At 38.1% G+C, this 13,647-nt stretch overlaps 2 protein-coding genes and 1 long non-coding RNA gene across 5 annotated transcripts; 1 reads left to right on the top strand and 2 right to left on the bottom strand.

Moving 5' to 3' along the window:
- Positions 1-2,974: 2,974 nt before the first annotated feature.
- On the bottom strand, positions 2,975-9,927 carry Serinc (serine incorporator TMS1). 3 transcript variants are annotated; one of them, XM_086982600.1, is made up of 5 exons: positions 9,756-9,927; positions 5,957-6,740; positions 5,479-5,670; positions 5,265-5,345; positions 2,975-5,037 (listed from the first exon to the last, which is right to left on the bottom strand). In XM_086982600.1, exons 2-5 carry the CDS (start codon positions 6,737-6,739, stop codon positions 4,786-4,788), a joined length of 1,308 nt encoding a protein of 435 aa, XP_086838726.1. In that variant the 5' UTR covers position 6,740; positions 9,756-9,927; the 3' UTR covers positions 2,975-4,785. The 3 variants fall into 3 exon arrangements, with proteins under 3 accessions (XP_086838726.1, XP_022654671.1, XP_022654672.1); XM_022798936.2 differs by lacking the exon at positions 9,756-9,927 and adding an exon at positions 9,466-9,749; XM_022798937.2 differs by lacking the exon at positions 9,756-9,927 and adding an exon at positions 9,466-9,749 and having other exon boundaries at positions 4,809-4,970.
- An 82-nt stretch (positions 9,928-10,009) lies between these two features.
- Positions 10,010-11,847, top strand: LOC111247012 (transcription elongation factor SPT4-like). The gene is made up of 2 exons (XM_022797528.2): positions 10,010-10,395; positions 10,862-11,847. Exons 1-2 carry the CDS (start codon positions 10,246-10,248, stop codon positions 11,072-11,074), a joined length of 363 nt encoding a protein of 120 aa, XP_022653263.1. The 5' UTR covers positions 10,010-10,245; the 3' UTR covers positions 11,075-11,847.
- Positions 10,790-13,524, bottom strand: LOC147756716 (uncharacterized). Its single transcript, XR_015323039.1, has 2 exons — positions 13,322-13,524; positions 10,790-11,017 (listed from the first exon to the last, which is right to left on the bottom strand). It is a non-coding gene; the product is annotated as an uncharacterized LOC147756716 (long non-coding RNA).
- Between the last annotated feature and the right edge of the window lie 123 nt (positions 13,525-13,647).

The following is a 13,647-nucleotide window of genomic DNA, read 5'->3' as shown; positions in this document are numbered from 1 at the left end:
GACTATAGAGAGCGTTGTTGTCGTCCAGAGAGCGTTGGTGGAATCCAGTGGTGGAAAACAGATTAACGCATTATGCTCAAAATCGCGCTATTAGACGGAAAGTCATCGCAAATATTTGCCATGGATATACCTGTTTTATTTACATTTCATTCGATATGTTAAGTTGATCCAGAAGGTATGATTACGTTTCTGGCAGCTCAGGCCAGCACACCAGCTTGGGGAAGTTCAGTTAAGTTCGCATGGGCATCAGGGCTTTGTGCCTCCTGTTATGACGCAGAGCCTAACGTGGCTTATTAGTTTTGTCTTTGTTTGAGTTTTAGTCAAACATACCATTCGTGTACGACTATATATTTCTCACCTGTTTTTTTTTCTCTCAACTGGGCGGCTAACGACATATGCGCTTAGGCTATATCTTACTCCTAAAGGCTAATATTGATTTAATTCCTTGGTTAAAGTTGTTTCTTACTTTCTGTTTACCAGCACATTACAAAAAAGCATTTCCCCAAACATTATCGAGGATAACTTCGAAGTTAGATCGAACTAAAGATCAAGAAATCTTGAATTCGGTTCAAGAAATAGTGCCGCACTCTTAGTTTTATGTTGTTTTCTACCGATCCAGATTAATATTAACAATTACCGTTGACTCCTTTTTATAATGTATATTGTGTGGCGTTTCATCGGTTGTACTAATCCGTGTTTCTACTTAATGAAAAAGTTTTAGCATGACACATAACAGAACATAAAAAATTTTTAATTACATTTATCATGTAGAATATGCTATTGGCGGAGCTTGAATTATAACTTTTTCATATATGGCCTTGGTTCGGCACAGTTTAGAATTAACTCTTTTTTTTTTATTAATTTGGAGTTTCTCGCGCATGCATCACTTGCTGTTTGACTTGAGTAGCAAGCCTTGTCTCGCTTCAAAACAATAACAAATAAAAACACTGTATTTTCGTAATTTCCAATTCTTTATGTGCCTTCTTGCGAAGGAACACTTGTTTCGATCTAATGGCTGTGACCCTTAACCGTACAAAACACTAGTCAAGAGCCTACTCATCACGTAGGCTAGCACATAGTTAACTAGTCATTGATGGCTATTACCTGTTATCTTTCCTTGGTTTTTGTCTTAGGTTTTCATCTTGCAATAACTTCAATTACTGCTTTCCCATGGTGTCTACTCCATTTGTCCTTTGTATTTACTTATTAGCATTAGAATTAAATTTTCTTCCTTTTTCCACTATTGCTTATATGTTACTCAGCTTCGACAAATCACCTTTCCACTCCCCGCTCCTCCACTGCGCTTACATATTTTAGTATCATAAAGGGAAGAGAGACGTTCTATTAAGAGACATTAGACAAACAGGTCTATAGATGTGTTAGCACGTTCCGCTACTGAAATGTATTAGCCGTAAGAAATCGAGATTCACATGTTCTAAGACGGTAGAGAGATGTTGGTCTTTCTGGAATAATTAGTAGGAGAATAATTGACCTTTGAATACTACTAATTGCTTTTTTATTTTAGAAGACTGGTGCCGAAATTGTGGCAGTGATACTTAGCTCTAGTTAGAGGTATCTTCTCTGTAGTGCTAGGGAAGGAATTAGGTTATTTTGACCATTTGTATCTTTAATACCTCAATGCAGATCGGTGCAATGCCATATGACGAAACGCCAGTGTAAGTCTACCCGTAGACGACTGTTTTTGGATATGCTCGCTATTGCCTTTGACAGCGATATCTTTATTCGTAGATAATCTACGTTTAGTCTGGTCTTAAAATTTGCAAACAAATTAACTAAACATCCGTGTTTTTCAATCAAACACGTTGTTACTTATCTTACTCTGTCGTAGAAATGTGTTCTCCCAACTATCAGCTGTATGAGGTTAGCGAAAAAAGCAGAGCAGGATTCTCAACGTTTTGGATGTCGCCTGTACAGGATCTATCGAGTCAACTTCAATTCGTTTAGTAATATTTAGTCACACACCGAACTGTTTTCATTGGACTACGTTGAACTTCATTGTGAGAATTATAGCGCTTAAGAACACAGTGCAGAAGTCTTCAAAATATAAAAGTGCGTCACAATCCTCTACTTGTAATGTACTCTACAAAAGTAATACTGATTATCGGTGTATACAAATTAAATTTAAGTTGTTCACTTGAAGTGAACCTAGTAAAAACTTTTGTTTTGGAAATAATTGCACCTCAAACGAAGAGAACGCTTTTACGCGCTCTATTGTAAAGGCTACGATGGTCTGTTACAACGAAAGCTTTTAGCTACTCGAATAATCTGAACGTGAATGATATATATACATGATACGTATGACTAAATGAAAAGGGATCAACAGCTAGAAGCCTGTCTCTAATAGGAAGACTAGTTGCTAGACATAATTACTTTTCTAGCTTGTTTCTCTTTTTTCATTTCTACACCAGATCATATCGGAGAAACTCCAATAGCACTTATTCCGGTTAGCCCCCTAATGGAAACAAATTTTTGATGCTATACTTCACAAGGGATGATCCCGAAGACTTTTTTTCATAATTATAAAAACTGTAAGTCTTTAATAGGGTATGAATGAAGTCATCTTCGGTTACAACTATTATTTGCTAGGTTGCATGAACTAACTAAATAGGTTAATATTTTTTAATTTACGAGCCGCTATCAGTGATCATCGGCAACGAAACACTTTCCTACGCTGGTCCAACTCGTTATCAATTTATTATGAAACTCATATAGATGAGTTTCGTATTCCTTGGTAGATAACGCGAGTTCTTCACAGAGACCTTCACGATGACAAAAGTTAATTTTATGGCAGCAAAGGTTGCTCGATCCAATTTCATAGTGTCATAAATTAAATATTATTCGACTTACATGGATATACTACATCACTGGTGCACATCAGGCAAGCAATGTGAAGGTTTAGTCCGTACATATATATATATAAGTAAACCTTGCAGCAAAAAAATACACCATCCAGTTTCGCTTCTGTTGTGCTTATTAACATAGACAATAAGTTTGTTCTTTATTTTTGCCATTTGTATTTATTAATAATAATACAAGTGACAGATAGCGCTGTTGTGCACCCAAAAATGGTTGCTAAACACTTATGCGTATAATAATAATATCACAATACCTATCAAATACCATCAAAGCTGTCACTACTCTCAAAAAAATATCTGAGTGTCCCGTCAACTACACTTTGTTTGTCACTTGGTATCCACTCTATATCCATGTAATAAATGAAAAAGAGAGAAAAACATTAGACGCGCATTTTCGTTTGGCTAAGCAGTGATTATCGAATTGATCGTTCACTGATGACGTGGTACCTCACTGTTCCAACAGTGAAGCTACAAAACTGTCTTGTTTTTCATCAGCCATTCCAGATACACCGTCACTGGAAAACCGTCTGGCTCGAGATAGGCAGAGTGTTTTACACCCGCCAACACCTCGAATAATACTCAAGAGCTGCTGCACGGGACTGTCTCAAATATGTACTAACCTTGTAATCAACTACGGTTTTTTCAAGCATTTATAAAGAAGACAGAAAGAATGGGAGTTAATAGCTGCACGCAGAAGTAAAGCTGTAAAAAAGTGTTGAATACTTTTCTCAATAAGTCAATGATTTTCATTGTTTTCACCAGTTCATTTAAAACAATAATTAAATCTAAGCGTAGCCTGAGAAGAGTAAAAAAAGGTACTACGAGTTGAAATATGACGACAATACCATCTCATAAGTGCTATTAAATGTAGCAGTTTAAATTCAGTCTAGACTCAAAAATCCAATATATTTAAAATGTCCTAGACATATTCTACTAGATACGGCTCCACCATAATAGTCACAGCGCAAAACCTGAATACTAGAAACTTGTACTTCTATAGAGAGATTACGGCATTCGTTTATGAAATTCAGATTTGCGTCAGCCTTCACCGTAGGACTGATCTTAATTTATACTTGCTCGGTATAGGAATACGTCCGGTTTTCAGATCACAAGCTGCTAATTTCCCCTACCGAGCAAAAAACTATTGAAAAAACATCAAAGGTCAATTTCTGTCGGTTCTTCCAGCTTCCTGTTCGACCTATCTGTTCTCAGTGCTTTGCATTTCTTTCCACTTCACAACTCCCTTTTTGAGTGCCTCACAGTTGTCGTGCATGAATTATTTACCTAGTAATTATAAGCGAACGCATAATGCTAAATACAACAATGCACAGTTTGCCAAAGGAAAAGGTACTATCTCCTTATAGGTGGCGGTTTGTTGATAAACCGCGCTTCACGCAAAAAGGATGCCACGTCTATACCTAAAACCAGCTGTATTGGTACGATTATCTGCCACGAATGCCACTACATGGGCAAATATAGAAACAAACAAAAAAAAACAAAGCTGAACCATCTTCTCATTAGGATAAGGGGACATTATACAGATGTAGATATAGTCATTCTAGATATTATAAGTTCCCAACTTGTGATTCCATTAACACGCACAGGATACAAGTGATTTGGTTGCTTATCGTTATCAATCGGACATTTACGCAGCTAACACGGTTTTATAAGCACGTGAAAAATGCTGGTAGCTGGTTCAGGGACCGCAGTGAGACTGTTTTAACTATAGGTTTGTTTTTCTTTTAAGCAAAGAATAAACTGCTAAACCTTTTAAACGGCTGCCTAAAAGTGTCGTAAAACGGCAGTACTTTTGTTTAAATTGTCGTTGATCGTATCACTGTTGACAAGCGAGGCCGCATATTAAGTTCCTCGAGGAGTGAGTGATTTTGATTTTTGTCGAACGTACTTTTTAGGAGAAGTCTCGATCTCGAAGGACCAGCGGTGCCAGAAGGGTCCATGAATAAAGCGCGGCACACACCCATGACGAGATAATTTTCACCCACATTGAGCCAGGATTCTCAACAAGGTTTTTGCTCAGCGTCACATCACCAGGTTGATACCAGTTGGTCAGCGTCATCATCACATAAAGGGTGGCTAGAGCAAACATTAGATGGAAGAACGACCAAGAGTAAACCACACCATCTTCTTCATTATCCCACACCTAGAACGAGACCATTATTGAAATCAGTACGAATTTCGAGCTTCGTACTAAACACGATGCATTACCATTGGACTGCAATCGGTTCTAGTGTTTCTCCCATTACATAATACCTAACAGCTATTTTAGTGGATTGGCTGAAGTGCATTGCAGATGACAATTATTGATTTGTAATCATTCAAACATTATTCAGTGCGTGTCCAACCAAAATATAGAGACTGTAGACAAACCTTAGCATCGCCACTGACTCCACCTGAGCGAATTCCTTTCTCAGCCTCATCGTTGTCGCTGATTCCTGTCAGCTTCCCTACCTTTATGATAGTGAGTAGTGCGAACAAACATTGTTAGATAAAGGTTTTGTGTAAGGTAACCAATACGTGCATAAAATAGTAACTTAATTTCAAATGATCAGAGCTTATTTAGATGCTGAAGTTCAAAAATTACCTGAGTATTTGAAGAGTTTCTGATCGACGAATAGAGAACGCAGCCGGCAAAGATGATAAGTGAAATGATGCTCTGGAGATCAAACTTGTTGCCCTTTGCGGTGATGACCGGTGGAGGCATACATGCCACTTCCCCGGAGTTGGTCAAGGCGGACCATGTTAAGTAGATGATGTACAGACTCACCGCGCTAGCCTGGTTTTTTTCACATTGGTATTGAAGCACCGACCAAATATTATGTATGTAAATTACTTCTTTCCTTTTCTTCTTCCATTTCGAAAAACTTGGATCATGCATACGAATTACGTTAGGACCCTTAATTTTAAAGTTAAAAGCTAATGTTAGCGTCAACCAGTATTGCTATTATTTAATATTGCTAATAGTAGCAAGCAGGAGTAGTAAATTTGATAACTTAGTTAATATTAACATTCATACATGCAACTTTGGAGGGAAAACTACCCTAGAATTTCATAGTGCCTACCTGCAGGAGACCAGAGGTCGGCTGACGTTCCTGAACACTTGGAAGAACTGACAGTACAGAGATAATAACGCAGAGAATCAGATTGAAACTGATGAAGAACTTCTGCAAGCTACAGGCATCACTGGTCGTATAGAAGACGAAGCATAGCGTAATCGCGGTGATTGTCAGAGCGTACATTCCCAACGTAGCCGAAAGGAGAGCGCAGTACCAGCCACGTGATTCGTTTTCTTCAAACTGTTTAACCCAGTTACCGGCCCAGCCGTGTGCAAAGTCGATAATCAAAATTAATTGGATGAGAATGAATAACGAGGCACCGATCATACCGAAGTACATCCAGACTTGGCCAAAGCTTTCGCCGTCGCCCATGTAGAATGATCCCACCATGAATCCTATAAGAACGACATATTTAATGCCCCAAAAGCCGTTTTGTAGACCGGCTCGACCATCTTTCGATGTCCGTACACCGATCATTATGACAGCCATCAGAATGAAAAACATTGTTAGTGCGAACATCAGCCGATACACCGCCAGATAGCCAACGACGTCTTTGCAGATGTTCGATGAGGTACACAACTTTGGTACTTTTTGCAACCAGTCCGATAAAGCAGGTGACAACATAATGGCAGCCGTAATTGTGGTAGCCACCAACATCAATGCGTACATGATCCTCGTCGATGTCGAGTTGCGGCAGGTAGGGCAGGCACCGCAGCACAGCGAACAGGCCGTCGAGCCGAAGCAACATGCCAGCTGCGCAGCTGGGATTACTGCTAGAGCAGCTCCCATCCTAAGATGTAGGAAAATAAAAGAGAAACACACACCAAAAAAACAAGAGTTTGATTAGAATTTTTGTTCTTAAGTTTCATGATCATTTTTCGGCTGACTGGCAAATAAAATGTATTATCGAATGATACATACAAAGGGTTTTTGCGCAAAAAGGACTAAGTCTACGTTGATTATATTCAACTTTGTTAAATTAAAAATAAATAAACCCAGTTGTCCCTATTTATGTAGGGTCAAATTACATTTTTGGGTTCAATTAAGCAAATCTCGCCTTTTTACTAGTTTCTGCAGTAGTAAGTTCCGTTGATTGGATTTTGACCCCCTGCATAAAAAGCCCCATTCTTGCTAACGGTTAACTTCTTTACAACCAAAAGTTTTAAGAGAATTTCCGTTGCAAGTGTCCCCAAGATATTTTGTTAGATTATATATATAGACATCTTTACAACGTTTTATTATACAGCTCACAGCTTCTACAATTATGGGAATCAGTATGAAGGCGGCGTATGATATGATAAACCATATCGTAATTTAACAATATGTAAATCTGTAGATATACCTTTTTCCTATAGCTATAATATACATGCACGAGCTTAAGTAAACGGGGGCCGTAGGAAAATGCATAAAATGTTTCCATTGATCGATTATGACGACTGTCATTTGGTGTCCTTAGTAGGTCTTCTTAGTTAGCCCCTAATCTGTTTGCGGAGAAGGCAACTTCAGCTCACTTAAACTACGCTGGATCTGAGACAGAATAATATTTATAGCCAGTAACATAGACTACAGTTGTAAACAGCGAACGATATTTACATAGTGCTGTTCAAAGGAATGTAAAAAGCGGATAATATAAATGGGCACCACATTACAATTCATTTCACCAATATGACTTTGCTCATAATACAGTATTATGTTAATTAACACTCAGTTTACTACAACTTGTCAATTCAGTAGCTCTAGCTAGGATCATATCTTAAAAACAATCGCCATTTTCTGATATATGCCAGCACTCTATAGTGCTGATCGCATGGGATTTTGTAAATTAGGGGCCAAATTTGAACCTTACAACGCCTTCCAAAACAAGTAATTTCCTTTCGTATTAGAGTCTACTGATTAAATGATCTGATCAAAATCTAGCTGGTCAGTTAATTACGTTGTGACGTTAGCAGGCCCTCTGATTCTGCCAACAACCATCCTATTACCTAATATATCATGTTTAGGTCGGGTCACGATTTCTTGGCACTATGTTTTGTAACGGGTTCATATGAGACTGTGATGTCCACCAGTTAGTAGTAAAATCTTTCATTCAGACGCATTCGATAAACGATGTAAGCAACAGGAGTTTTGGTCATTGATATTCTGCAGGTTTAGCCCCACTGTGCTCATTAAAATTCATGAATAGCACAATAGGAGTACAAACACATATTTTTACAATTATATATACATTCACGTAATTAGAATATAATTTCTGGACAAAATAGTTAAAACTCCACTAGAAAAAACGCGTCTGCTCCAAATCTCTTTTGATTGGAAAATTTGCATAACGTATATATAAACAATAAATCACAGTGCGCGATAAACAAAATAAGCAAACAATTCGATTTTCTGCCCTTGAACTGGTATATCCAGCCATTACGCTAGTCACATTACGGAACATGATGATCGTCACAACAGAAACACCATCTCTAGTGATGGGTTTAATGAAAAAACATGAATGATTTAAAAATGTATGTTTGACAAGGCTCGCTTTATCTCCGTCTTTGTTTCTGCCATGCAAATCTCCAAACATAGAGACGAATATGCAGTCTCGTAAAGCTGCTTGGGCGTGTAGAGCCGCTGCTTGAGAATCAAAATTCTCTAGTTATGGTAATGGCAGATTTTCACCACTACCGTCAAACTCTGGTAGGGAATGTAGAAAATCAAGCCTTATTTACCTTATCGATATGTACTCTCAGGCACTGAATTCAACTTGCAACCCCTAATAGTGCATATAAAAGGCAACTTAGCCTTGTATTGCTGAGAAGCACTATTAGTATGCAGAAATATTTATTAACTCCAGTGAGGAACTCTAGAAGGAATTTCAATTTAAAATAAGTCTTATCTTTAAATAGACAAAAGCATTTTGGCTCAGAATGCCATTTTTCTTGTTGTGCTTCTTGATGCCCACCATATCTCTCGATGTCGTCAAATTTTGTTGCCAATTAAAGCCATATGATAATTTTAATTTAATTCCCCACTATCACACCATACGGAGGAATCATTTAGGTATTTTTTACCTACTGCATTCTTGCAGCGCATGGCTATTTGAAAAACAGTTAGAACTATATTCTACTGCTTTCGCCTGAACAGCTGATCGATAGACAGCGCACTGCCTGAAAGGGTATATAAAAGGCGCATTCACTAGCATAACCGGCACCCTTCTTCGCTACTACGTCTTTACTTCAGTAAAGATGTATGAAATCACACGCATTTAAGGAAATCTCATCTCAAATCATCGCTAGTTTTTCTGGTCCAAGCCATAGTCCTAATACTACAGCTCAGTTATACTACGCCTTCTTGGAAATTGAAAACCCTTCGTTGTTGTTGCTCGTTGCACTTCATTAGAATCAAGGGCCGCTCGAAAAACGACGATGTTCGCTTGCCGTCGTCCTTCGAATTTAAACTAATCAATAACAGCACTCTTATTTTATGCTTACATTTGTGCTATTGGAAAACCGAAAGAAGTACCACTTTACCTGATGTAGTGTTGGCTAGTTAATTCAACGAAATTATCCACTGGCGTTGGTTGGCCACAGTGTATCAATAATGCCTCAGTTAATAGAAATGGTTCCAATTATCCACCTAACTCGTTTATTGTCTTTGGACGCGCTTACGCAGGCAGCGGCTACTTATGGGGCATTACGCAGCGCTGTATCGTTACACTAACAGGGGCAACTAGGTACAAACAGGCCCGCCACATAGCATGTCGGTCAGTGAGTACTAGGTTTAGCATGTGTTAATACTGACATCTAGGAGTGCTCGGTACCTGGGAGGAAGAAATGCGACTCTTCTATACAATGGATGAATTAGTAAGAACAACCCTCTCCTTTGCTAACCATACATAGACTTCAACAGAGCCTCAGTACACGGCTGGGACTGTTTTGGCTCTGACTTAACATAACGACAAGTTAATTGCACTAAATATAAACTAGAAGCATGCTCTTTGGAAGATTACACGGTAATGTTCTATGGGATGATACTAATGTAGCAATAGTATTCTATCGACTAATTGCGGCATACGAATGGTTCGAGAATTCGAAATCACCCGCGTAGAGAGGGTAGATTGTGGAGCGAAGGTCGACTGCGGTTTGAGCGCGGTGAATAGTAAATAAAAAGCCGGTTGATGGTGGGGACATAAGATGTCAACTATCTTAAAGTGAAGAAGTTCGACTACAATAAACAAACTAAATATTTCGAAGGCTGTTGTGTGCACAGTTTGAATTTTGGGTAGTAAATATCGACTCGTAAGCGTTAACATGACGGCGTCAATGGACAATATCCCAAAAGATCTGCGGAATCTCCGTGCGTGCATGCTGTGTTCCTTAGTCAAGAGCGTCGATCAATTTGAAGACTCAGGTTGTGAAAACTGTGAGCCTCTTTTACAAATGAAATCTAACCGTGAACAGGTAAACAGGATAAATGACACACTGCTCAGCAAGTTTTCCATAAAAATATTTTAATATATAATAGAATTGTTGCAGCTGTTACTTCACCGACGTAATCGTGTGGTATTCTATTTAAAGTTTGTTTTATCTGTGTATCTTGGAATTACAAAGATCAAGTCTTCATAGAGTTCAATTCGGTCATTAACACATGGAATTATGCAAATTTACCAAATCAAAAGTAAAAAAAAAAGCTTACAGCTCGCGATGATAATTACTATTTATTTTAGTTGCGTTCGAAAATTGGAGCGTTATATGGAAAGTAGTATTAGTACGACTACATGTAGTATTTTAGTGGTCGCAATTTTAGCTTCCATCATACGTAGATAGGGATACCTAATAAAAAAAAGAACATGTATTTTGTACAATTTATGCAAAAAAACAGCTTTATCGCTTTACTTTATCGTATAGTTTTGCTTCTGTGCTGCAGGTATTGAGCTGTACCTCTACAAACTTTAGCGGACTATTCACGTTGATGCATGCCGAAGATAGCTGGGTAGCCAAATGGCAGCGGTGCGTAAATCGCGTGCCGGGAGCATACGCCATCTCAGTCTCTGGACGCCTCCCTGCGGGAATGATTCGCGAACTGAAGAGACGCGGTGTCACATATCGTTCGAGAGACACCAGTGGATATACGGCATAAACAACAGAGTGTAAAACTATTCGTTTAGACATATTAGTTTGAATATTCACATGTTCATATAAAGTGGGCGTATCTCCTTTCGTTTACAGTATTTCACGTACATATGGTGCGCATGCAGCCCACTTCTATTTATTCAGCACAAGGCAACTGTGTATGTTCTTATCATGTGTACATCTTTGATCCATATGTACATCTCCATCAAAATTAGTTGCCAAATTTTCGAGAAATGTTAACTTTGTACTATCGAACAGCGCTAACGGAAACATGAATAATGAGCTATAATGTTTATTTGTTAACATCGAGCGGAACGTGCAAGTCCTAACTGCATCTTGCAACATATCCACCCCTACATAAACTCGAGTTGCTGAAACATGACCATGAACATTAAAATATTACACAAAAAGCTTTTTTTTTTTCAAATTCTGTTGCCTACTTCGAAATTCAGCGAATCAATTTTGAGACAAGAGTCAAAAAATACAAGACGTGTGATATAACGATAGTATCGTTCGAAACCTGAAAGCATAAAATGAAATTCAATTATTGAATAAGCTAGTTAAGTGAAATTTTTCCTGGGTTCGCGTTTTCCGTGTCGATATATTGGATAGACTAGCGCGTGTTTCCTGTAAAATAAACTGTTCCTATACCTGTATATTATATGAAGATTATTCTTTATATACTCGCTGCTAAGTAATAGCAACGACAAAAGATAACTTATGAAAACGTAATGTAACTAATAAAGAAGAGGTTACAGAAAATAACCGTTGTTGCTTTAATTTCCTTGTTCTATGTTTTTGTATCGCTACGGTATGTATTCAGCTGTGCTAAATGTATTTGTATCAGAGCAGATGCCAAAACCTGACTGTGCGAACCATGAAGCAAAGAGCCATTAAAATTTCTACAATCGCGTGAGTTTTGAGAAGTATAATAGCGGAGCAGTCGTGAATTCGTCATTACTCAGAATGCGAACTAATTAATAATGTATTTTTGTTGAGAAAGTTTACAATATGTGATTCGAAACTAAACATTAATGTACGTAATGTCAAAAAACTCTTTATAATATGTATATATATGGCTACCGGAATCAAAGCCATTGTTCCCATAGAGATTGAGCGGCGCTAACAGAAAAAAGATAACCCCTTAAGGTCGCACTTTTTTCACAAAAAGATAGTCTTTTCCGAAATCCCTGCAAAATTGGATAGGTTTAACAAGCATATTTTCAGGGCAACTTATCGCTGGTTTACAGCTGATGTTTTTCCAAGGTATTGAAAGGTGAATGGAAAACGACAAACACGTTCCTTGTCAGTACAATACCATAACTTATGTGACTGTGTATGATAATGCGAGTAAAATTTGTGTTCCACTTACGCTCGCATTTTTTTGACATTACGTGTTGACAAACACCAATACGCTATGGGCACACTACAAATGATGAGCAAATCGCGCGTAGTTTTGTGTTCTTCTCGATGATGTTTGTTCTAGTTTTGACTCACTGTGTACCAATATATGCCTCTCCAACCGCACACGGTATTTTTATCGAAGGCGGAAGGAATTACTATGACACTGCCCGGTTTCATACTGAAGGTTCTAGATTAATTGTAATAAAAGTGAACCCTTTGCGGTCGATCTTAACTGCTTACTCAAGCCTCATAAGCATTACACCTGGCCTTCTGTATACCGCGCCGCATGTGGAAATGTGTATGTATATATATCTAAAACGATTTAACTAGACATTTTGCTCCAGTAGGTTATAGTGTTTCTCTATTTGTCACCACAGTATCAGTGGCTAGTAGTACTGTCAGCAGAACACGTATAGTTAACAGAACGTCTTGAAGATTCTGTACTAAAAAAACTTGATTCTGTTGAAGGGTTTCTACCAAGCTTTATTACGTTAAGGCAAGCAATTATCACACTGATTAATATATAACTAACGACTATCGTATTCTCAATTCACTGATTGGCGCACAGGGTACTCTGGGAAAAAAATATTTTTCTCACTGTTTCTGGACCGTATACTAATTGCATTATTCTAGAAACTTGATTGTTTTCAGAATTAATACGGCAGTAAATACAAGGTTCCGCAATAATGCGCACAAATAATGATGTTGGAACCTTAAGATCGCCTAAATAACGTACTTTCAAATATATTTGATAAGATCGCAATTTAAATATTACGCAAGCAAATGCGTTGCATTATGGGCATTTTATTTGTTTTATCTAATAAATAGCTAAAACAAGGAGAAGACGTACAGTAACACTCTATGACTCTTAATCAAATGTGTTTGATGCGTTTTCGCATTCCTCTGCTTTACGTGCCACCATAAATACTTTATATGTAACACTAAGCATTTGTACGATGCCATCTAAACTGTAAACATCCAATCCCGTCTAGACACGACGTAAGAGATGCCACGATAAGATTCTATTTTTGTTACGATGTTCTTCGCTGGCATGACACAGTACGCGCCTTAAACGCACATTCAAAAAATAACTGTTGCTACACAGGTGCCCAAAATAGTAGTTCCGTACTGTTTGGGTTCCGTAGCTTAGGACGTCACTCGGTCCGCGCATTAATG

The sequence above is a fragment of the Varroa destructor genome, unplaced genomic scaffold (assembly GCF_002443255.2).
Source record: "Varroa destructor unplaced genomic scaffold, Vdes_3.0 BEIS01000003.1, whole genome shotgun sequence".
NCBI lineage: Eukaryota > Metazoa > Arthropoda > Arachnida > Mesostigmata > Varroidae > Varroa > Varroa destructor.
Note: the sequence above shows the minus strand (reverse complement) of the source record. Positions and strands in the feature narration are given on the sequence as shown.

Bases quoted from the DNA above. Each gene is read 5' to 3' on its own strand.
- Serinc (XM_086982600.1), bottom strand. From the start codon at position 6,739: ATGGGAGCTGCTCTAGCAGTAATCCCAGCTGCGCAGCTGGCATGTTGC. The intron at 5,671-5,956 runs GTAGGCACTATG...GAAAAAAACCAG, and splicing joins CGACCTCTGGTCTCCTGCAG to GCTAGCGCGGTGAGTCTGTA. The intron at 5,038-5,264 runs GTTTGTCTACAG...GTCTCGTTCTAG, and splicing joins GAGTCAGTGGCGATGCTAAG to GTGTGGGATAATGAAGAAGA.
- LOC111247012 (XM_022797528.2), top strand. From the start codon at position 10,246: ATGACGGCGTCAATGGACAATATCCCAAAAGATCTGCGGAATCTCCGT. The intron at 10,396-10,861 runs GTAAACAGGATA...TCTGTGCTGCAG, and splicing joins TGAAATCTAACCGTGAACAG to GTATTGAGCTGTACCTCTAC.